The sequence below is a fragment of the Dipteris shenzhenensis genome, chromosome 22, assembly GCF_047967505.1.
Source record: "Dipteris shenzhenensis isolate YYH24624 ecotype China chromosome 22, Dip_SZ_1.0, whole genome shotgun sequence".
Taxonomy (NCBI): Eukaryota; Viridiplantae; Streptophyta; class Polypodiopsida; order Gleicheniales; family Dipteridaceae; genus Dipteris; species Dipteris shenzhenensis.
Genome location: NC_141617.1, coordinates 23,360,386 through 23,383,200, shown reverse-complemented (window position 1 = coordinate 23,383,200; position 22,815 = coordinate 23,360,386). Strand labels below are relative to the sequence as shown.

Here is a 22,815-nt window from a genome sequence, read left to right as displayed (position 1 = left end):
TAATTGAGGTAATGAAGGCTTTCGCCTTCATTGGGGATTGTAGGGTTTAGGAGGAGTTTAAGGGTTAGAAGGAGGTTCTAGGGTTAGAAGGAGGTTCCAGGGTTTAGAAGGAGGTTCCAGGGTTTAGAGAGAGGTTCCAAAGTTTAGAAGAGGTTCCAAGGTTAGAAGGAGGTTCCAATGGTTCAGAAGGAGTCCACGGTTAGGAGGAGGATCCAAGATTCAAGATAGAGTACATGGTGGAGAACTCGTCTCCCTCGTAGATCATGGAGTTTAAGGGTTGAGGAACAAAGGGTTTAGGGGGAGCATAGGAGTGGGAGAGGAAGAAGGTGTAAGAGTATGGGGGAAAGAAGAGAGACGAGGGAGGAGGAGGAGGGAGGAGGAAGAGAGAGGAGGAGGAGGAGGAGGGAGGAGGAGGAGGAGGAGGGAGGAGGAGGAGCAAGGAGGAGGAGGGAGGAGGAGAGGGATAGGATGGGTTGCAAGGTTGGAGGACAGGCGAGGAGGAGTTGTAAGGTTAGGACATGCTTTTGGACGTGGAGTGCAAGGAAGCATGGACACTTGAGACAAATGCTTGGAATAACAAAGTAGACTCTACATAATGCCCCAAAGAGTGCGGGCTTCATTCCATTATGGGGTATTTATACAAGTTGGAGAGCTTCTCCCTCTGCATGTAGAAGTTGTAACACATTCTCTTTCTACATGTAGAAGTCGTATGTAGAACTTGTAACACATTCTCTTTCTACATGAGTCCATGTTGGCACAGAGTCAACAAATCTTCACCATGATGAAACACAAAAAGGAAACACCAAGATCCAAATAATATCCCAAACAAGATCCCACATAGCCTTAGTATACCAAGACTAACTTACTATGCATAACCACTTGTTAAAAGCCCTCCACAATGTGATCCTCAATAAAATCTTCAAAAATAAGTGACCAACTAGCACCATGAAAACATTGTGTATACATGCATTCAAGAATCACCCTTCTCACAATTGGAAGTGCACATAACAGCTTCAAGAAATTGTACTCTTCATCATTTGCATAGCAAAAGAAGTTGAAAGCATTGAGAATCACCACTCCATTGTTATAGTCAAAAACTACCCAAAGACTCAACTCTTCTTCACACGAAGCTACTAGTGCATGAAACAATCCCCAATCTATCATTGTGCCTGCTGCCGGTGTTATTGATTCACCAACATATTCAAGAGTGCAAACATAAAGGATATGATCATGATGACCGTGTGAATAGCTTGAGCATCACCTTCACAATCTTCTAGTCTCTTAAACGGGCTGCAATCTCTTCTAACGGAGTTCTTCCAAGCATCTTCTTTATCACATCAGAAAACACATGCCTATACTAGGCATAACATGCAATCAAGTACACCTGAGACCATTTCGTAAGGTGGGATGAATCCAATACCAAACGTACTCTGCATCTCCACCAAAAGATGTGACATGAAGTTGGGGTTAATAAATTTCACGCACCTTTTCACTTCCTACTGCTTTTGAACTGAGTGATAAAGATATTCATCACTAGGAAAGGGACATTAAAAAGAAGCTTTTATACCAAGAGACCACACCATACTATCCTCCCTTATATGAGAATGAATATGGTAACATCCCAAGTGAGCTTCACGCTGATATAAGTTTTGTCCAAATCAGATCACCGAGCGAAAAGCTATGAGCAAAATACGGACAGGGGGTCAAACTGTCATGAAAAACACCTACTCCTTCTACTGGTGCTGACTTGGGAGAATACTACCTCCATGCTTAGACGTCATCAATGATCCAAGTCCCATAGTGGTCGCCTAGGGGGGAAAGAAGAGCTCCCTTTGTGGCTTGGGAAATAGATAAACCATGTATACCCAATGAGCAACCCAATAGACAACACTTTTGATCACTTTGGAAGAGAAAACAATGGAAAAAGGAAACAGACACTCAAGAGAGAGAACCTGAAGTGACCATCATTACCAATAGAGTGAGACTCCACTCCAATGCAACTTAAAATACTACAAACACAAGGGAGAAGAATAGGTTTCATACATACAAGCGGGAGCGGAAGCTCCAGGACTACTCATAGAGAGAGAATGAATTAGAGAGAGATGGACTCAAGAGTCTACATAAGAGAATATCTACAAAGAGAAGGCTCATGGAAGAGGCTTAAGGAGACTAGAGCTACAACAACATGAGGCCTAATGGTGGAAGAGATGATGAACAAGGGAGAGGAGGGCTCCTTTTATACAGATTTTATCACCCTCCTTCGCCCATTTACAATTGTTGCCTGTAGATTCCTTTCCCCATCAATCACCTAACCCCATATGTCACCATCCATGTCCTTTTTGGCTACTCTTTCCATGTGTCCCATCAAAATATGCTCAAGACTCTTGAAATATTGAGAAAGTCAAAAGTCCCCCCCACATGGAACCCATACGGACCCTCTCTTTTCCATATGTCCACATCCTCCTTATTCCACATAGGAATTCTAGAAGGATTCCTCTTGACTCCACACTCCTCCACATGCCTTCCACATGCTTCGCATGTGATCTCTCTTATATTATTGATGGACATGAACCCACCTCTTTATATGACTCTCTTCCTATTTTCTAAAAACCGCATAATATCCCATACACATAACTCTCACTCTATACCAAGGTATTTATCATTCATACACATGGTATTTACAATGATCCATTCCACTCATCCTCTCAATCCCATACAATATCTTAGAAAATAGAAATAAGTGAGAGCTGCTAGGCTATCACTTGATACTCAAACTCTTATCAAACATAGAGAAGAACAATACCAATGCCGAATAAAAAATATCAATTTTTGGCATCACAGTGGTCTAGGCTACTACCACTGGGGATTTGAAGGAACATCAAATAAGATCTCGCCCTTTGAGGCCTTGTGTCAACCTAAGGGGGGCTCTTCAACTACTTGCCCTAGGACTAGGAAGCTGTCTGAGCTCTACTTTTTCCCTCTCTCTTAGTTTGGCATGACATCTTTTATTTTTTATAGGCTTCTTAGTTGCCTTCTCTTGCTCTAGCTGAGTTCATTTCCCCTTAGAAGGTTCCACCCAAGGGGTCTCAGGACTCTTGCTCTTGTTGTTGCCTACATGGATACTGTGCCCTCTTTGCTAGGGGCTCCCTATGCTGCCCTGATTGAGCCTATGGATGGGGAGGGAGGGCTTGTCTCGGCCCTCTAGGGAAAGCATTGTCAAGTGTCCCATTTGTATACATCAAAGGCACTAGCCTGATAACCCAGAGACCTTAACCCTCTAATGGGGCTCTCCCCCATAAAGAGTATTGAGGTAGATCTCCTTTTAAAGGGTCGTTGGACTATCCATCACCAATTTGATTTGGGATACCCTGTCATCTACCACCACTGATGCTATTGTGATTGGTACCACCATGCCAAAGGCTATAATGGACGATAGGATGGCCCTGTACTCCCTCAGGAGCCCCAAGAAGTGGGGAGTCACCAAAAAGTGAGGCACATGGTTGGTCATGTCCATAATCTCAATTGTGAAACCATGGTACTCGGGAAAGAGATAGATGAATGCAGGCCAAGGAAAAAAGGTCTCTACTCGACAAGTTCCAAAGTAGTACAAAGTGAGCTCAACTCAATAAGAAAATCTCTTCTCTTGTAGATGGTGACCTCTTGGATGTGCTCCCCCACTAATGACAAGCTTGCCTATAACTAATCCCAAGTCTAGCTCCTTAAGGGTGTGATCCTACAATTCTACCCACAATGGTTTTGTCCTATAATGAGTGAATTTCTAACTTCCATTGTTTCTTAAATGTGGGAGAGTATAAGCTTGATGATAGTGGGAGTCAGGGGTGCTGCCATTTGATCCCTCCTTGCTAGATTATTTGTCCCTTTAAGATGAAATTAAAAACTCTACATTATCAAGAAAGGGAAAAGGAGAGAAAAAGGAAAGAAAGAAGACATGCACTTCGTTGGTTGTTGGACTCCCACCTATCATTCTAGTGTTGCTGCCCAAAAGAGTCAACCTAAGGCTTGAGCAAAGAGGCAACTCCAAGCTCTACGAGCACTGATTAAAATTCTCATCAGAAAGGAGGTCAAAAAAGCTCAAAAGGGCCTAAAGTATGGGCTAAGAAAATACCTTCAGTACTTACCAAAAAAGGTTTCAAATTGTCCAAGCTCCACCAATGAGCCTAGACCTAACAGCCTCAAAAACTCTCACCACATGTTGCTGGAGAGAAACTGTAAATCAGCTCAAAATACAAGAAAAAAGTGAGAAGTCTAGAGTGAAGGGAATATCCCTTGGGACTTTCAATTGGGAGCCCAGTAAGAAAATGCTCCAGATCAATCCAAATTAACACCACTTCAGACAAATGTTGAGTGGGAGCCTTGAGGAGCCATGAACTACTTGTTGGGATATCTCAAGGTGTATGCCTCAGGCACACCTTATGTTTATATGTGTGAGTGCTAGAGGCACAGTTAGGTGCCCACAAGCACAGTTAGGTGGTGGAAGAGCCACATAGGATGATTGAGAGAATCTAGGAGCAGATTGAGGAGATGATTGTGGAGCTCTGAGGTCATCAGTGATGTCAGTGAGCTTGTATGAGGTGCCTACTTAAGGACCTCACTCTTCTTCATTCCATAAGCAAGTATTCTGAGTTTGTGTCCACTCTTTGCTTTCCTTTCAGCTTTCCAACATGGTATCAGAGCCCTTTGATCCCCCTTGAGCCCATTTCTGCCACATCATCTTCTTCTTCTTCATCTTCTTCTTCTCCATTTTCCTCTTTCTTCCCAAAATCTTTGAGAGCTTGGTTCTCCACCTACAAACAACCATTGCCCAAACCCTTTGAGCTGGAAACTCCTCTAGTATGGGCGAACTTCCACCTGCAAGCAATTGAAGAAAAAACGTCTGTGGTGGCTGCCATTCTCCAAAAAGCGAATTTTTTCCGTTGCTCAATACTCCCTACCTGCTCCGCCATTGCCTGAGCCCTCTTAGGAGTAGATGGGCGACCTCAAGACGAAGATTTTGAGCCATTTTTCAGGTCATTTGGCTCAGTAACGAGGGAGAAATCGTCAAAACTCAGTTTCAGCCTGTAGCAACTCTCCCAGGCAAAAGTGCGCACCATTTCGTCAAACCTCTGTGCTGGACCCTCTCTGGTATATGAGCTTTCTTTTGCTTTAAAAAGCCCTCTTTTCCTTGCTTTGAAGAGTGAGCTACAAGCCCTCCAAGTTCAGCTTTTCAGTTTTGACAGTTTTGGACAAGTTTTTGAAGATGATGCTACATAAAATGCTACTCTAGCATTTCTGGTTTTTTGAAGCTTTCAATAACTTCAGTACAAGTGTGGCTTCAGTTTTGTTTTGAATTACTAGACCTGGTTTTGATTGGAAAGTATTTATTTCACCCACTTCTATGAAGCATGTAAGAAGAAGCATCATTGTTTGAATATTGGTCACTAGTCTTTGCTACATCAAGTGCTCATATTTTGGAAGTCTTTCAGTTATTTTTTCCTTGTAAGAGAGATAGACACTACCCAATATTTGGGTTAGACCCTCTCATGGCTACCCTATTTAATCTCGAGAAGTTCAATGGAAAGGGCTTCCACACATGGCAGATGAAGGTGAAATTTGCATTGATGAGGGAGAACTTATGGGGACTTGTCAAACCGACTCCTACCGCTTCTTCTACAGCCTCCAATGCTGGAGAATCCTCAACTCCGACATGACCGGCAAGGGATCCAGCTAGAGAAGAAAAAGCATATGGTATTATTGCTCTTGCTTTAGGAGATGATTATATACACCATATCTCTGACTTGGAGTCTCCTTCGGAAGCTTGGCAGAAGCTTGACATGATTTTTGGTAATAGCTCTCACATCTCTAAACTATCACTTAAAATCTCTTTCTTTGAATTGAAGATGACTAGTGGTACTACTTTAGCAGCTCATGTCAACTATATGCAGAGTCTTATGACTCAATTAGCTTCTATCAACTCTCCTATTTCTCCAGATGATGCTATTAGTGCCTTTCATGAATGCCACGTTCTCTTCTCCTCTTCCCTTCTCCTTTCCCCTCTCCCTCTCCCCTCCTTCTCCTTCTTGTTATGGATTTACAATTGCAACAAGCCGAGAGTCGCTGAGTAATACTAGTTGATGGTATTTGCATGCATTTCTCTCAACCCAAAGTAGCTTGGAGGAGTACTCCATCAACATTCCTAGAAGATCCCTATGACACCTGAGTTAGTGCCAATCTATCATTGATATGGACGTATATGGGACCTTCATCTTTCTTTCCAAAACCATAAGTGATGCATGCCCCAAACATGCATTTTGGTGGCCTTGAGATTGCAAAGCCTTGGAGCAACTCTTGTGAGAGGACCCGTTAGCCCCACTTCGAGACCTAATGGAGGCATTCAAAAGGTGTTGCCAAGAAACAACAATGATAGACAAGCAAACCCACGACAAGATCTGTAGAATATGCACACAACTACCATTGGCAAATCAGAATGGGCATGCTGGCACCATGCATGAAGCCACTCCCCAAAGATGTTTAAGAAAGAAGATGAAATATGATAGAGCCATGGAAAACATGCCATCAAATGCATGTGCCTCTTAAGGGATTATTTTTAAAGACTCAACTCCAAAAGTTGGATGTAGCCAACCTTCAAATGATTGAGTGTGCACGAGGATAGGATGTGTAAGAGCTTTCTGTTACCAAGAAATATGCCTGCAACATTTTGTTGGTTTCTTGCCAAATTCATTTGCTAGCTCAACATTGCAAATGAATTTAAAGACTAGCAATGTCGCAAATCTTAATTCAATTGAAGCATGCTTGCTATTATTAAGAATTCCTTTTGTGCAAATATGAGAACTAAACTACAAAGGCTAGTATGGGCTACGTAGAAGTGTGATGAACATCATGGCAAGAATTAATAGAGTGCAAGACACACTGCCACGGTTCCTCAATGATGAAGTGTGCATGCTTGCAGGCATCAAACAAAAGTTGGAGTATAGGCATTGCTACATGAGTGGCACTATTTTTCCCTTGCTTACAATCAACGCACTACATGAATTGCTAGACACACTACTATATCATGAAAGCAACACGACACTAAATAGAAAATGAGATAGACACATCAAATCATGCAAGAATAGAGTGTGCAAACATTTCGTAGATTGATGTGATAGATGAGGATGATGATGACGAGCATTTTGAAATAGATGCCTTGATCCATGGAGTGTATGCCATACGGAGGAAATTCACCGCTAAGCCTATTCAAAGATACATTCTGCAAAGAGATGTCATTACCAACAATATTCCTAGGCAGATAGAAATCCTTCCACATCTTGTGCTCTAAAAACTACCAAAAACTTGCAAGGTGGAATTAATCAATGAAGATAGGAGATTTGCAAGAGACTTTGAAACTTATTCTTTAATACAATGAAGATAATGTATCTTAAAATCTTTTCTTCGACCTGGGTCCATCTTTAAAAAGGACAACTACATGAGAGGTAGCTACACACTCAAGATGTTTGACAAGATACAAACATGGAGCAATTGTCGCCTTTAAGGGTGGATATAGAGACTTCAAGGCATTGCGCACATCAACTAAGTACAAAGACAAACTAAAGAAAGTCATCTTTATGATGATTTGCCAACTTGGGCCACCTCCATTCTCTGTCACATTCTCCTACGGTGAAAAGCACTGGCCCAAGCTCTTGGACTATCTGTGCAAACTAAATCCCGGCTTGTGGCAATCAAAAAATGATCCCGAAGCATCTTGCAGTTGCCACCTCTTTCTCTTAGACCCAATTAATCCCGCTGCAAGGTACTATGTGCATCGCTTCCAAGCACTAAAACAATAATTGAGGAAACATAGCACAATTCTTGGGAAGTGGTCAACTTCTTCTTTGTCACAGAATTCCAACACAGAGGCAGTCAACATGGCCTGATTAATATGGGTCGAAGGCACACCAATGATGGGTCATTGACAACTGCAGATGTGCCCTCCTTCATTGAAATACACATAACTATGGATGGCGACATGTTGCAAGAGACACCACGCAATGCACAAAGCCACCATCACCAAAAAGGCTGCAAGAACAATAGTAGAACATGTAGCTATGGATTTCCAAAATCGCCATCACGTTCCATGTGCATCTTGCAACCAATCAGTGAAGACCTTGAACTTCAATAGCAAGACCACCAAGACCTTGTGAAGCAAATCACAAAATCTTCGATGAACCTCAAACAAGGCACAAAAATAACATTTGACAAATGTCACAACTATCAGACACAACAGGAAGCAAGTACCTCAACGCATTGAGATATATTATAACATAGCCAACCATCTTGTTGAAATGAGATCCAAAACGTACCTACATAAACAACTTCAATCTTGCATCTACTATGTGGGATGCAAATATAGACATGCAATTCATCCTGAATGCACATGGTGCAGCAGTGTACTGCACATCATACATGACAAAGTCAGACAATACAACAACAAGAGAAATGAAAGAGGCGTTTGAATACAACATGAAGAACAACCTAAGCACAATTGAGTGCCTGCGTCGAATCAATAATACAATGAAAAACACGGGCCAAGAGCTTAGCTTACAAGAGGTTGCATATATTGCTATATTGCTCCCGCTGATGAGCTCATCAAGACAATTTACATTCATCAACACAAACTTCCAAGAAGACAAGACACTACTATTGAAGTGCAAATTGAATTCGCAATGGCAAATAATGACACAAACATCTTCTATGAAGAAATTATCCAGAAGTACATCAATCGGCAACCGTCTTTGCAAACAATCTACTTGTTCGACTATGAAAGCAACTTCAAGTCAAGAAATGGTCGAGAAAAGAAACAAAAAAGACCATGCATAATTTGCTACACTTCAATTAGCACAAAGACCCAGTGCGGTTCTTCCACAAAAACTGCCTACTCTACATTCCTTTCAATGATGTGGAAGAACCCATCCTAGCAGATGGACAAGAATGGGAAGATGTGAACCATGACATCACTGAAACCATCAAACAACACAGAGACAAATTCACAAAAGTTATGATTCAAAACACTAACACCAACAGTTCATTGGAAAGCTGAAGCATAGAAGCGAATAGTTGCTAGGAATATGATCTCGTACTAGATTTGCCAAAGCAACAACCTCGACCAACAACCAACATCAAAACACATAGAACATACAAGCTCATGCTAAACGTAGACATACTAAGAAACAATCAAGAGACTAAATAGCAAACAACGACTACTGCATGACGGCATCATGCTAAGAAAGAGACTACAACCCAATGAACGCATTCACATATTCTTAATTGGTGGTGCTGGCTCAAATAAGACATTCACCTTGTTGACAATAGTACAAGGCTTGGTCTGACATTATGCACAATCCATTGTTGACAATGCTAAGCTACCAACGGCACTACTAATGGTATATATAGGTAGAGCTGCTTTCATCATAGGTAGGACAACAATCCATTCAGCCTTGCATCTTCCACTGGTGACAAGTGCACCAACAAATCTACTAGGAGAGGAACTCGACAATCTAAGCACTCAATACAAAAGCCTTAGGCTCTGGTCATTTTTTACAAAGATTCTCTTATTAGTCAAATCATGCTAGCCCTAATTGACACACATCTTTACTCCATTAAGAGCACACACTAATTGAATTTGGTAGGCTGAAGTCATCTTCTGCGGAGACCTTTGCCAAAGCAATCCAATGCTATGAACTAAGGATAATAATGTGTCAAAGAGACATTGAATTCATCGACACATTAAACAAAATAAGAATCATCCAACAAACGGAAGATGACCTAACATACATGGACAATACATTCCAACCCCTCACAGACATAGACATTGCGCACCTCTTCCTCACAAATGCACAAAAGGAAAGACACTACCAACACGTGTTCGATGAACTGCAAGGAACACCGCATATCGTCCAATCCATTAACAGAAAGCATTGCAGCAAACAAATAAAGCTCTCAAACAACATTCAAGCAACGACCAAGCTGCATGCAACACTAGCACTAAAAAATGGTATGATAGATGAAATTTGTGCAGGCAGCCTAGACATTGAAGATGGGTTGGTGAATGGCGTCGATCGCACATTCGAGCACATGACAATAATAGAAAGCAAACCAGTTGCAAGGGTCAACTTTCCAAACAAAAGCATAGGAACAAGGACACGTCGCGAGAATGCTCGACTATACAACAACACCACAAGAATGGACACCAATACAACAAAACACAAAAGAATTTCAAATATGGAAAAACTCCCTAAACTCCATCACACGAAAGCAACTACTACTACAACCCACCAACGTGCAAGGATGATACAAAGGGCATAGGGGTTAACAAGCACATTCGATGAAATTTCATGCTTAACTGTGGCATGGTTTAGCCATCTCGGACAAATAATCAGAAGCACTACAAGAGCGAAGAACAGCATCAAAATCATATCCACCGTCTTTATCGATCACATCCACCAGCAAATCCAAGTCATTCGCATATACAAATCCCCGAAAACACCACCTGCTGAGTTTCTCATTGCATTGCAACACCCACTGGGTAGCTTGGACGAACAGACTCCAATTGTTATCCTAGGGAATGTCAACACCAACTGGACCTACACCCCGCATGCTTCGTTAGCCTTGACTACCTCACTACAACATCTATCATGCCAGCAAGCCATCGTCGACGAAATAACAATTTATCATTCGACATTGAATGACATATGGACAAACATTGACACCTCTTTAACCATTGTCACCACAAACCACTGCTATTGATCCGATGACTCTACAACCTTTATCCTGGTCCTGAAGCACTAAACAAGGCCTTTGCACACTTTCTGCCTTGGTAGGCTAGTGAAAATTTTCACCTTGTTAATGCTAGTATCAAATATACTATCCTGGTGTCTAAGAGTCCAACTCTAAAAGCTTAATGCTTTAGAGTAGCTTACACTTAGAGGGTAATCGCAATGTTACAGCACAATGAGTTATTTTAGTGAGGATTGATGGCGTTGTAAGGGGTACATTAGAGCCTAGATTTCCCAAGAGTGTTTTTCGTTAACTCATTAAGCTCTAAGGTTAAATCTTCATTCGTCTCTTTCTCCTTTGACATCCCATCATATAAACATTAACATTGCTTTACTAACTCATCTGAAGAGAGATGTCATTATCTTTTGAACTTATTTTGTATCGATATTAGTCCTTATAGCTTTTATATTTTTGTGGCACTTCATAAAATTTTCCATAATGTATTGTCTTAATATATTATTGGCATATAATTACAATGCAACTTTAATGATGGATTTGTATCAATGTTGTTTTCTACCAAATGTCCAAACATCATTTCCTTACTTTTAATTTTGGAATCTGCATGTTAAAATTTTTTAATGCATCGTTTTGCAATTAAAGGTTTTGGAACTCTTATTGTGTGGAAAGGCTTTTGAATTGTGTCAAAAACTTGAAATGTGATATGTAGAAGCTCTTTGTATTTGTTGTGAAAAATGTTTTTATGAACACGGACAATGGGATTTGGCCATTTTGGCATGTGGGGGGAGTTCATGCAATATGATCATGATAGGTGAAGTGGTGAGTGAAGAATCGGTAAGCTAGTTTGAGGGGGGTGGGCCAATGGCTCGTGACCCCACTAATTAGAGAAATTGCGACATGAAGTAGCAGAGACTTAGGCAATTTGGGCATTCACCCACTTGAGGTGGTTGCAGCCGCTGTCGAATCCCTCAAGAAGATCGCCTACTACCTGTCAACATAGGCCATGGGCAACTTGCCCCCTATCGTCGGCCATGTGAGTGTGTGTGTGTGTGTGTGTTGGAGGGGAGGGGGGGGAATTAGGGTGGATTCAAACGAGGGTAGTGGCAAAGGATCTTGGAAGGTTGCTATGTGACGTTCACATAGAGCAGACAGAGACGCGAGCATTTACTGCATGAATTCTATTTGCCATTACATAACCCTACAGCCCGCTAAAGTCTCCAATTGGTTCTCCTCCTCTTAAGTGGTGCTTGGGCGAGGGGGGTGCTGGACAACCCTCCTTTCTACCGGATAGCTCCATGGTCCACTACTTTTGCGCCACGTCAATGAAGGGGGGTGCTAGACAACCCTCCCTTCTACCAAACAACTCCATGGTCCATTAATTTTGCACCAAGTCTGGTGTCCGCCTTGGTCTGACGTAGTCTGAACACAGGCATGGGCATGACCCAATCGGACAACCCTCCCTTCTACCAGACAACCCCATGGTCCACCAATTTTGCGCCAAGTCTGGTGTCCGCCTTGGTCTGACGCAGTCTGAACGCAGGCATGGGCATGACCCAATGTGAACCCGGTGTGAAGACATGATCCTCAAACCATGGGGTGATTTGGGGGGGTGCTCTTCACGTGTGCATGCTCTCTTCCAAAATGTGCTGCTTTTGACGTGAAAATACTTTGAATCGCCTCCTTCCTCAAAACCCATTTGGATCTCCTCATTGGGTCCTTGAATATGTTGACAAAGCTTCTGCCACAGCATCTCGTAAAAGTGGGTGCTCTCAAATTGCAACAGCTTTGCAGGCCTTGCGGCCAGAGCACCTCTCTTCCCCGTGACAGCTTCTCTAGTGGGCTGCTCCCCGCCTTGGGCACTAGAAGCTACACCTTTGTGGACGCGAAAAATCGCGTCATCCTCCCCAACGACTATCGGTTCAGGTCAGCGTCGTCCCCTTGCCTCGTGAGTAGGCCATTACCGTATGAAAACGAAACCACGAAGGCTTTAAAGAAATTTACAAACTTTTAGCCTTCAAATGAACAGTATTTGCGACTTTGAAGCTTTTACTCGAGTTGGGGGTTGATTTCTCATCTAGTTCACGCTTTTTGCCTGAACTCGGATTGTGTGTCGCGATAATGATCTCGTCATGCCATTTGTGCAGGTGGTGGGAAGACTTTTTAGTAGTACTGGTAATCTTTACAGCTTGGATGGCACCATTCGAGCTTGGCTTCATAGATACACCTGAATGGCCTTACCTCACTGCAGATAATATAATCAATTTTTTCTTTGCCATCGATATTGTCATCACATTTTTTGTGGCTTATCTGGATACACAAACTCACTTATTTGTGACGAAGCATTCCAAAATTGCTTTGAGGTACTGTTGATTTACTGTTAAGATCTATGGAAATTTGCAATTGAAGGAACTAATTGGGCAAATTGAGCAGTGAGCATTCGTAACAAGTGAATTATTTTTCCTATCACTCTGATAATTAAGTTCACAACACTGCCTTGCATAGTTTAAGACTTCTACGAGGATAAGTTATAGTAACATCCCTCAGTCACTTTTTCCCAATCAGAAACTAATCTGCCACAATTGAGCATTCCCTTTGAGATGGAGCTTTAAGATGTTAACAGAACCATAACAAAATATATAAGGGGGGATAGAAGGTTAAATTTATTTCATGTGCTGCCCAACTGTCCTCTCTTTAGAGGGCATTGATATATTGCCACAAGTGAGTATACTGGTTATCCTGATGATACAAAGAGCCCATCTTCAACTGGGATGGAGCACCAGATGCTAATACAATTATCTCTGGTATTCTAATTCAATTGATGTGCACGTCCTGAAACCTAAAATAATCCATGCTCTTTCACAGGATTGGTATTCTGTGCTGTGCATGATGTCGGAAGGGAAGTAACATGTGTCTACGTACCTATCAGAAAAAGAATAATCCAAAGGGATATATACCCAATATTCCAATCATTATGTTACTGAAAAGCATGAGGACGTGTGCACGTGCACACACATGTATAGCTGTTAGAGAAGGAATAATATGACGGCAATATGCCCAGACATATATCTTTGAAAAGTATTCACTTTCACATTTTATTTTCCTCCATATTTGATGGACTTGGACAATCCGCAATTACCATTGGAATCATTTCCATTCTGCCCCATGTCAAATAAGTCTACTTTGATGGTCCCAGGTATCTTAAAACGTGGTTTGCTATAGATCTTGCTGCCACTACGCCTATACAGGCACTTGCTCTCTCAAGGAAACATGACAAAGGTTTAGCTTACAGTTCACTCAACATGTTGCGACTTCTAAGGCTACGCAGAGTTAGTGCCTTATTTTCTAGGTAAGCCACTCATCTAAAATTGCTGAAGTTTGCATTCATTATTGCCTTTGTGACTGGAAATGATCTCCTTCCCGGACAGTATAAGCAAATGTCCTGAACTATTTATCATAACTGTCTCCTGCAGACTAGAGAAAGATATCCGCTTCAGCTATTTTTGGATACGATGTTTATGGCTCCTATTTGTAAGTGACAGCCATTTCCATACAAACAAGCCCATAATGTATTGCAAGATAGATACAGGGTTCATGGCTCATAGATAGACCATCCTTTTTGCAATACATCCAGAGAAATAGTTCTTGTCAATAATGCATCACACTTAATGGCCATTTGATTGATGTCAAGGGAAATGCTACAGTAGACTGCTGTCTAAAGTCCAAACTATGTCCAAATGTATGTTTAAAAACTGTGTCATCAACTAAACGAGTTCACCCATTTTGTGCCATAATTTGTGGCCACTAAAATGTACCTTTTGCCCTTTTGTGGCCGGATTTATGGGTCCCGAAGTCTAGATTCCAACAATAAATGGGGAGCTGGGCTGAAGGGTTTGTTCTGTAAGAATGCACCTTTGGTGGTGTCAAAGACTGCATCACATTTTCATGCATGGGAATAATAGCCTTGGAGCAGATTGAGCTACCAAAATCCCACTCATTATTCTCCTGGTAGATGCTTCTAAGTCTGCATGGGGGGCCACATGGGGGGCCGGGGCAGCGTGGGGGGCGCGGGGGGTGTTTGTGGGGTTTTGAGAGGGGCTCAGAGGAAAAATAAAGCCATGATGGGAAGCAAACCTGCAGCCTGAGGGGACAGGGGGGCTGAGGGGAGCTAAGAGGGGGGTGTGTATGTGTGTGTGTGTGTGTGTGTGTGTGTGTGTGTGTGTGAGAGAGAGAGAGAGAGAGAGAGAGAGTTTATTAAAGTCTTCAAAAGACCGAAGGTTACTATGAGACTGAAAACAACAGATACAATGAGAAAACCTGAATTTGTGGGGCCACTAATTGGGCATTCACACCCAACATGGATACTAGTGTCTAAAGCCCATGAAGAAAAAATAGATATGCAACGTGATATCAATGTAACGGTCCTCTATATGCTGTCTGACGGACCAGATCCACTGGCTGGCTGAGAATGGACAGGAGGATCTGAGCGGACAGGCTCCAGCAGGTAGATGAGATACACCCATGTTGGAGCTGCTGACGATCGACCTGTGTGGTCCTCTGTTGCCACCTCATAGTAGCTCTCTGTTGGGCAAGTGCCAGTCACCCTAGTCGGCTGTGTCCTCAGGCCAGTGAATATAGAGGTAAGTTCTCCAAGCCTTATGCATGCAGCAACGCACTGGTGGGGGTGTCTTCTCCCTCTCTGGGTCTCGTCACGTTGTCTCCCTGGGGACTGCTGATCCATGTTATTTGACTAAAAAGAATCAGTATTCACCCTCTGGCTGGTAATGGTGACGGCCTCACATCTCCTAGTGCATAGGACCTCTGAAAGCAAAGTGCTCTTCCGACTCAACTTCCTGCAGGTCGCATGGAGTATAAATGCATCCCTCCCAAGGGATGCCCTCAGCCCGTCCAATCTCAATGCACAGTCAGTGAGAAGAAACGTGGAACTGCCCAATTGAGATTCTCAAAGCATGGGCGAGGTGGATCCAGGTGTAGCTGTGAGTCCCTCATACTCCGCAAATTGACTAGCTTGCGTATTGAGGACCAAGGCATAAATCTTGGACATAACATGCCCAATCATGATAGGCCTGTAGTTTTTCAGGTTCATAGGATCACTTGCCTTGTGGATAGGGACAATGGTATTAAGGGTCCAGGTGTGGGGGAAACTAGTGCCGACTGCTTCATTAAAAAGTTTTGCCAAGATCGGGACTAGGGTACGTAGTCCATATGCAATGTATTCAGTACCTAGTCCCTCATGATGTTTGGCTCGACCATTATGTAGCTTCAGGGCTGCATTTTTTATGTCAGTGCTGGTGAAGCGTGCACAGAAGGTGGGGTTTGGTAGCTGTGAGAGGTAGCTGCAGTGCTGCATGTTTGATGTGAGAGATCTGGGAACGGCTAGTGAAGAATATTGTGATACAGTGTATGTGCATAAGAGTGCAGAGGGTGTCCATAGTGAAAGGAGAGGGAGTCCGTCGGGCAAGAAACTTTTGCCAGAAATCTTTTGGAGTTTCTGCTAAACAAGATGTTTAGTAACTCCTCATCATTTTGGTGAATGAATGCCTACTTCTTTCGATGACCAGACGGTGGAACATGTGGTGTAGGGAAAGGTGTGGAGGGCGGCAGCAAGAAGGAAGCGAGTGATCCGAGCAGCTCGATCCTCCAGACGTGGGATGTCCTCAAGATTTGCGAGTAGGGTAGAAAGGCAGGCAAAGTAGTGGGGGAATAACTTATGGGTGGAAGTGTATGTCATGGTATGTTGTGTGTGCAGAAGGTGTCGTGGTATGTGGCATGTGGTGGGGATGGATAGGGTGAAAAGAGATATGTGTGTGTGTGTGTGTGTGTGTGTGAGGGAGAGAGAGACAGAGAGACAGAGAGACAGAGAGCCGGGGAAAAGGGGGGGGGGGGGGGGGGGGAGAAGAGCAAGGAGCATGGAGGGAAGCGAGGTAGGTTGAGCAGCACCCTCCTCAAAAAGATTCAAAATTTGTACATCCAAATGTAATAGCTGTGAATTTTAAACCTTTTAATTATAAATGCATTATTTCCATCATGTGCCATCTTGGCTTCCTTTTCATTTGGCATCTTGGTCTTGTCCAAGACAAGATCCCACCAGGTTTTGTTGATAAAAGATATTCTATATTTGCAAGTGTGATCATTTCCAACTTTGTATCTTTCAATTCTACCATTCTCAGGATTGGGTTAGTCACTTTTTATTCCTAGATGCTATGTCTCAGAAAATATCAGGACATCAAAGACCATATTCATAGTACATTGGATCAAATTGAAACCATTATATCCTTTATATATATCCAAGCCTATCTTCTGAACTTGAGGCTGTCTATCTTCTTTGCAGGTTACTTTATTTGCTGTCCATTGTGCGGGTTGCCTTTATTTTTTGTTGGCTGCTAGCTACCCAAAGGAAAATGCACAGCAGACTTGGATTGGATCAGCCCTTCCTGACTACAAAGACAAAGGGCCATGGGTTTGCTACATATATTCTATATACTGGTCCATAACCACCCTATCTACAGTTGGTTATGGAGATCTTCATGCCCAAAACTATAGAGAGATGGCATTTAACGTGGTCTACATGCTCTTTAACCTAGCTCTCACATCGTATTTGATTGGCAACATGACCAACCTCATTGTAGATGCAAATAACCGCACAAAGAGATTTGTAAGAAGCATGACTTGCGACTGTCTAGTTTCTGTTGGGAAAGTACTTGATAATGTGTAACTTTCTGATCAAGTAAAACATTTTTTTTCTTACAGAGAGATTCTGTCATAGCACTCACCAGTTTTGCAAAGAGACATCATTTGCCATTTGAATTGCATGAGCAAATGCTGGATCATGTGCGCCTTAAGTTCAGAACAGAGAGCCTAAAACAAGAGGAAACAATGTCTGCTCTACCAAAGGCCATACGCTCAAACATTGCCAGACATTTGTTTCTCTCTATAATCGAAAATGTCTATCTATTTCAAGGAACATCTCTCGATTTCCTCTCACAGCTGGTAAGTTCTGTGTTTTATAGCAACATTGCTTAAAATTATTTTCTTATCCCCTCTTTTCCATAACAAAAAGTTTGTGTTTATTGGCATAAAACCAAGCTCTCTCAGTGTTAATAGGAACCAGTGTGTCATAATTGAAGGTGACAGAATTAAAAGCAGAATATTTCCCTCCAAAGGAAGACATAATACTCTGCAACGAGGCCCCAACTGAATTTTATATACTGGTATCAGGGCGACTGGTATGTGGAAAAGTCTTTTGGCTATTTTCTCAAAGACTGCCTGGGAAAAACGATCCTCATTGTTCAGCTAGAAGCGTCCTCAATTGTTGGCATTACTGAACAAAACCATGTTCTTTATCTTGCAGGAATTACTTGCGTGCAAAAATGGCATTCAGAAGGTAAGGATTTTTGAAATCTATCCCACTATAGGGAAACTCTCAAGGATTTCTAAAATATCAACACAAAGCATATATTGTCAGGGGGGCTATGACCTTTTTTACCCAGACATGTAGATGCGATGCCATTTTTACAAGCAAAGTTATGTAGATCAGATGTCAGAAAGGTTGAAGGGTTGAAAAAAGACTGGATGCAGATAATTTAGCTGGTAATCAGCTGATTGGAGTATGTGACGAGCCAGGTAGCAAGGGACAGCAAGGACGGGGAGTAGGTTCAAAGGATAAGATTGATAGGGATGCTTGCTGAGGAGTGGGAGCTTATGATAAGCACTGGGCAAATGCATGTGGAGTATTTCTTTCACTCCATGCTTGTTGGGTTGACCAGGGGGACAGATAACACGCCACTTCTTCCAGACCACAAGTCCCCGATTGGCAAGAACCCAGCTCAGGGATGACTTGGGCCAGATCCACTAAGACCCACATGAGATATTGGAGATACCTGCTACCTTCTATGGCAGCTGTTCCAGGCTGAGAACGAGGCTCCAAGGGTGGCAGCTAGAGAAAAGGTATCCTTCAATGGTCTCCTTGTATATGATACAACAACTAGAGACTCCCTTCTCGGACAAGAAGGTGCTTGAGGTCTTAAAGGGCCTTCTGGTGCAGAAATGTCCCAGAGTGGACAGCTTGTCTCTGGTATTTTTCCGGCAGTATTGAAGCATGTCCACACTGGCCTCCAGGAGGTTTTGAAATGGGAGATATGCCACCGTGATGTGCTTGATTCCTAAAGAGGAAGACCACAGTGGTTTTTGACAGTGAAGACCAATAACCTTACTAGACAAGACCTTAGCCAAGTCTTGAGCCTGAGGTTTCGCCCTTCCTCTTGGATATCATTGATGTTAGACTAGTTTTGTTTAGGAGGGGAGCATTTTGGAGAACATCTCGGAGGCCACGGGTCAGGCGTGGTAGGAATCCCGGCCTCTCGCAATCCTCTTGGATTTCGAGAAGGCATACGATTGGGTGGATGAGGCCACTGGTCAGGCGTGGTAGGAATCCCGGCCTCTTGCGATCCTCTTGGATTTCGAGAAGGCATACGATTGGGTGGACTGGGCCTTCCTAGAAGGGACCATGCAGAGATTGGGATTTTTGGCATCGTCGGCGGTGAGCGTGATCTCATCTTTGTATGCAGGCAACTCTCTCAAAGATCAAATGGGCAGATTACAAAGAGAGAGGTCCAGGAGTTCTATACATAGATGGAAAACAAGGAAAAGGTAGTCGCTTTGTTTACATAAGGAAACCCCTGCCCCACTTCAAGCAATATGACATCACCCAAGACTTAGCCAAACTTCCTGTATCAATGTCAATCCTTCAAGCTATGATTTTGTCTATGGGCATTTGTCAAACAGTGAGAACATCATTCAAAGAAATGAAGCATAGTATAGATGCATCCCTATCATTAAAGGTAACTACAATTGCCTTGACAACTGCCCCCTTTCCGTTCCCTTTTGCTGTGGCTGGTTTGGCAAGATGCATCTCCCAGCATGGAGGGGTCCACCTGAGGATGAATCACGATTGCTTCTATTGTGGTGTGACACCCCTAATTGCTGAGCTTAATCAGCCCTGTTCAACACCCTGGAGACAGCAGCATTGTTCTAATGTCTTGTTCCTACCTACCTGTTCTATTGTGCTGCGAAACTTTAATTTTGAGTAGGGAGGGTTCTAGGCTAGTCCCCTTAGAATAACTAAGGCAGGACTGCCTCCGTCTCAATCTCACTTTTGTTGTTTTTCATTGCCTAATGTGAACTCAATGCATCTCGCAGGTTGTAGGAATTGGTAAATCTGGTGATGTTGTTGGAGAAATAGGAGTGTTATGCTTCAGACCGCAGCCCTTCACAGTTCAAACAAAAAATCTTTCACAACTATTGAGGATCGATAGGAACAGTTTTATCAACATCTTGCAAGGCAATATAGCTGACGGACAGATTGTAGGGAACAACCTTTACCAGGTTTCCACTGTTATTCTTATCCATCATGATTTCATTATCAAGGCCTCCCACTTACAATAATGTAATTAGTCAGAAATTTGGTTGTCAGGAAGATATATACCCAAAGTATCAACAACAAAAACGCAACTAGTCATTGTTACGTTCTGCTATTTTTGGCAGCATCTAAAAGAATCCAGTGATGCATGCATATCTGAGCTTGCAACAGAGATCGAGTACACCTTGGCTAAGGGAGGGTCTGGCATAACCATGAGTCTTGTCTTTGTTGCATCGAAAGGAGACAGTCGACTTATGGAATTACTATTAGCACGAGGAATGGACCCAAACAAAACGGATTATAACGGCCAGACAGCATTGGTAAACGTTTGCATTGTCGTGTAAACCACAATCAAGCACATTTTGTTTCCAATAAAGGTAGCCTTAGGTTCTCAATCTTCTCGGAATTGCATTCAGCATATAGCAGCTGCCGATGGGTCCCTGGAGTGTGTTCAACTACTTCTTGATCATGGAGCAGATCCCAACGTTCCAGGCATGTTTTCCCCACAAATGTCTTTGATATGCAGGAAAGATTAGTCGTGTGCGAAGGCATTATCGACTCTACAATAAAGTTAATTATGCAGGGGATGATGTTGGAACCTCTTACGCAGCTAAACTTAGCAATAGGCTGAATTTTGGATATGAATTGGATTTGTGCAGATGGCGATAACATTGTTCCCCTCTGGAGAGCCATATCCGGACAGCACGAGGTAGTAGCTAGATTGCTGTGGGAGCATGGAGCAACTTTAGCCTCGGGTGCACAGGGGGAATTCCTGTGTGCTGCAGCAGAAAGAGGAGACGTTGAGCTTTTGCAGAACCTGCTAAAGTATGGAGCAGACGTCGAGTCGCCCAACTCAGACGGTCTGACAGCTCTTCATATGGCTGTAGAGCAGGGTTGGTCCGCGGCAATCACTCTTCTTTTGTCCAACGGAGCGAAGATTGACATACCTGATCAAAGAGGTTTGACACCCCTCGATCTAGCAAGGCAGCAAGGGCGGGACGATCTTGTAAAGCTGCTGGAAAACCCTCCAAGCCTTTCTGGTAAGCCCAAAATGCGGGATGAAAGCAAACCGTCAATGGAATTGGAGCTCACGAGAGCCACAAACATAAAGCCCAACTCAAAGCCAATGGGGAAAACATTAAGGTCAATGAATCTTGACAATTCGATCTTTCAACTGGTGGCTAACCGGCTACAAAATGGCGCCTCTGCCACTCCTCCACGTCGAATCACCATCCACCAGCATCACCCAAAAAGCCGAGAGCCTACCACTAAAGCTGCAAAAATAATCTCTCTTCCCAGATCGTGGGAGGAACTGATTAAGGTTACAAGTAAGCTTGAAAGACTAAGGATTCTTCACTCGTTTGCAGCCTCCTCCGCCTACACACTAAGATCCAGCACTCGCACATTGCTACGCTTTTTGAACTCTTAACACGCCTGGCGTTTCGATTGAATTGGCTCTTTGATTTTTGCTGCAAGTGCAGGCCATAGATTTGGGTACATGCCCGTGAAAGTGTTGAGTGTGGAGGGTGCAGAGATCGATGAGATAGAGGTGGTGAGGGATGGTGATCATTTGTATGTTGTAGGGGAGGAGGAACTAAAGAGACTTCAGCAGCTGCAGCAGCAACAACAACAACAGCATAGACCCTCCAGGAGGGACTTTTGGAATGAAGAACCACGGGACTCTGGAAATGAAGAACCACAGAGACATCCCTGCCATGATAAAGAAGACCGCCCCCTTATGAATGCAGGGATGGTGATCGAATGCTGTAGAGGAAGATGAACTAAAGAGATTTTACTAAGAGCCTTGCCAAGAAGACTGCCCTCTATGAATGCTGATCATCTGTAGAACATGAACTGAAAATCAGCAATCTATGAGAACATGAACTGAAAACCAGCAATCTATGAATGCTGCTCATCTGTAGAAAATGAACTGAAATCCAGCAATCTATGATGAATGCTCATCATCTGTATAAAATGAACTGAACACCAGCAAAAAGAGATGAAAGCTTCATAAAGCTGTGAGACAATGCTCATCATCTGCAGAAAATGAACCGAATACCAGCAAAAAGAGATGAAAGCTTCATAAAGGTGTTCATGTGTCAAGAAGATTGCCCACATTGAAGGGACTTCAGCATCATTAGATGGACTCCCAAGAAAAATATGGTTAAGGTCAAATATTTAGAAAGGATTGTAATTGTGATATCTCGAGTCTATGCTTGTTCATCTCTACTAGCAATGGACGAGGCAGTCTTTACAATGAAGATGGTTAGGGATTGTAAGGCTCAAGACAGCACAAGAGTAGAGGGGTGTAGGGCCCATTAGGAACAAACTTGTGTAGCTTTGTAGATAAATTACTTTTAAAGACCACAAACGTCATACAATTGTCTTTGCATGGAGATTGTAGATATTCTTGGAGATGGCTATTTGGAAACAGGATCAACTTGCTCTTATCTTGGAATTCCTAGCTGCTCAAATATGTTAGCAATGGAGTGGTTTTGTGCAAAGTTGATGACTACTTTACTCCTTTACAAATTGGGTGTAGTTACTTTTTTTGGAAAGCTTCTTAAGAAGTAAAGTCTACCTTCTTCTCT

General features: G+C 42.8%; 1 protein-coding gene across 1 annotated transcript; it reads left to right on the top strand.

The window, feature by feature from the left end:
- Positions 1–12,494: 12,494 nt before the first annotated feature.
- On the top strand, positions 12,495–22,392 carry LOC147887893 (potassium channel KAT3-like). Its single transcript, XM_087393431.1, has 13 exons — positions 12,495–12,711; positions 12,933–13,148; positions 13,982–14,134; positions 14,259–14,316; positions 17,138–17,461; positions 17,557–17,796; positions 17,934–18,032; positions 18,158–18,190; positions 20,005–20,190; positions 20,350–20,544; positions 20,641–20,716; positions 20,884–21,552; positions 21,706–22,392. The coding sequence occupies exons 1-13, from the start codon at positions 12,512–12,514 to the stop codon at positions 22,002–22,004; spliced, it is 2,748 nt and encodes a 915-aa protein (XP_087249557.1). The 5' UTR covers positions 12,495–12,511; the 3' UTR covers positions 22,005–22,392.
- Positions 22,393–22,815: the final 423 nt, after the last annotated feature.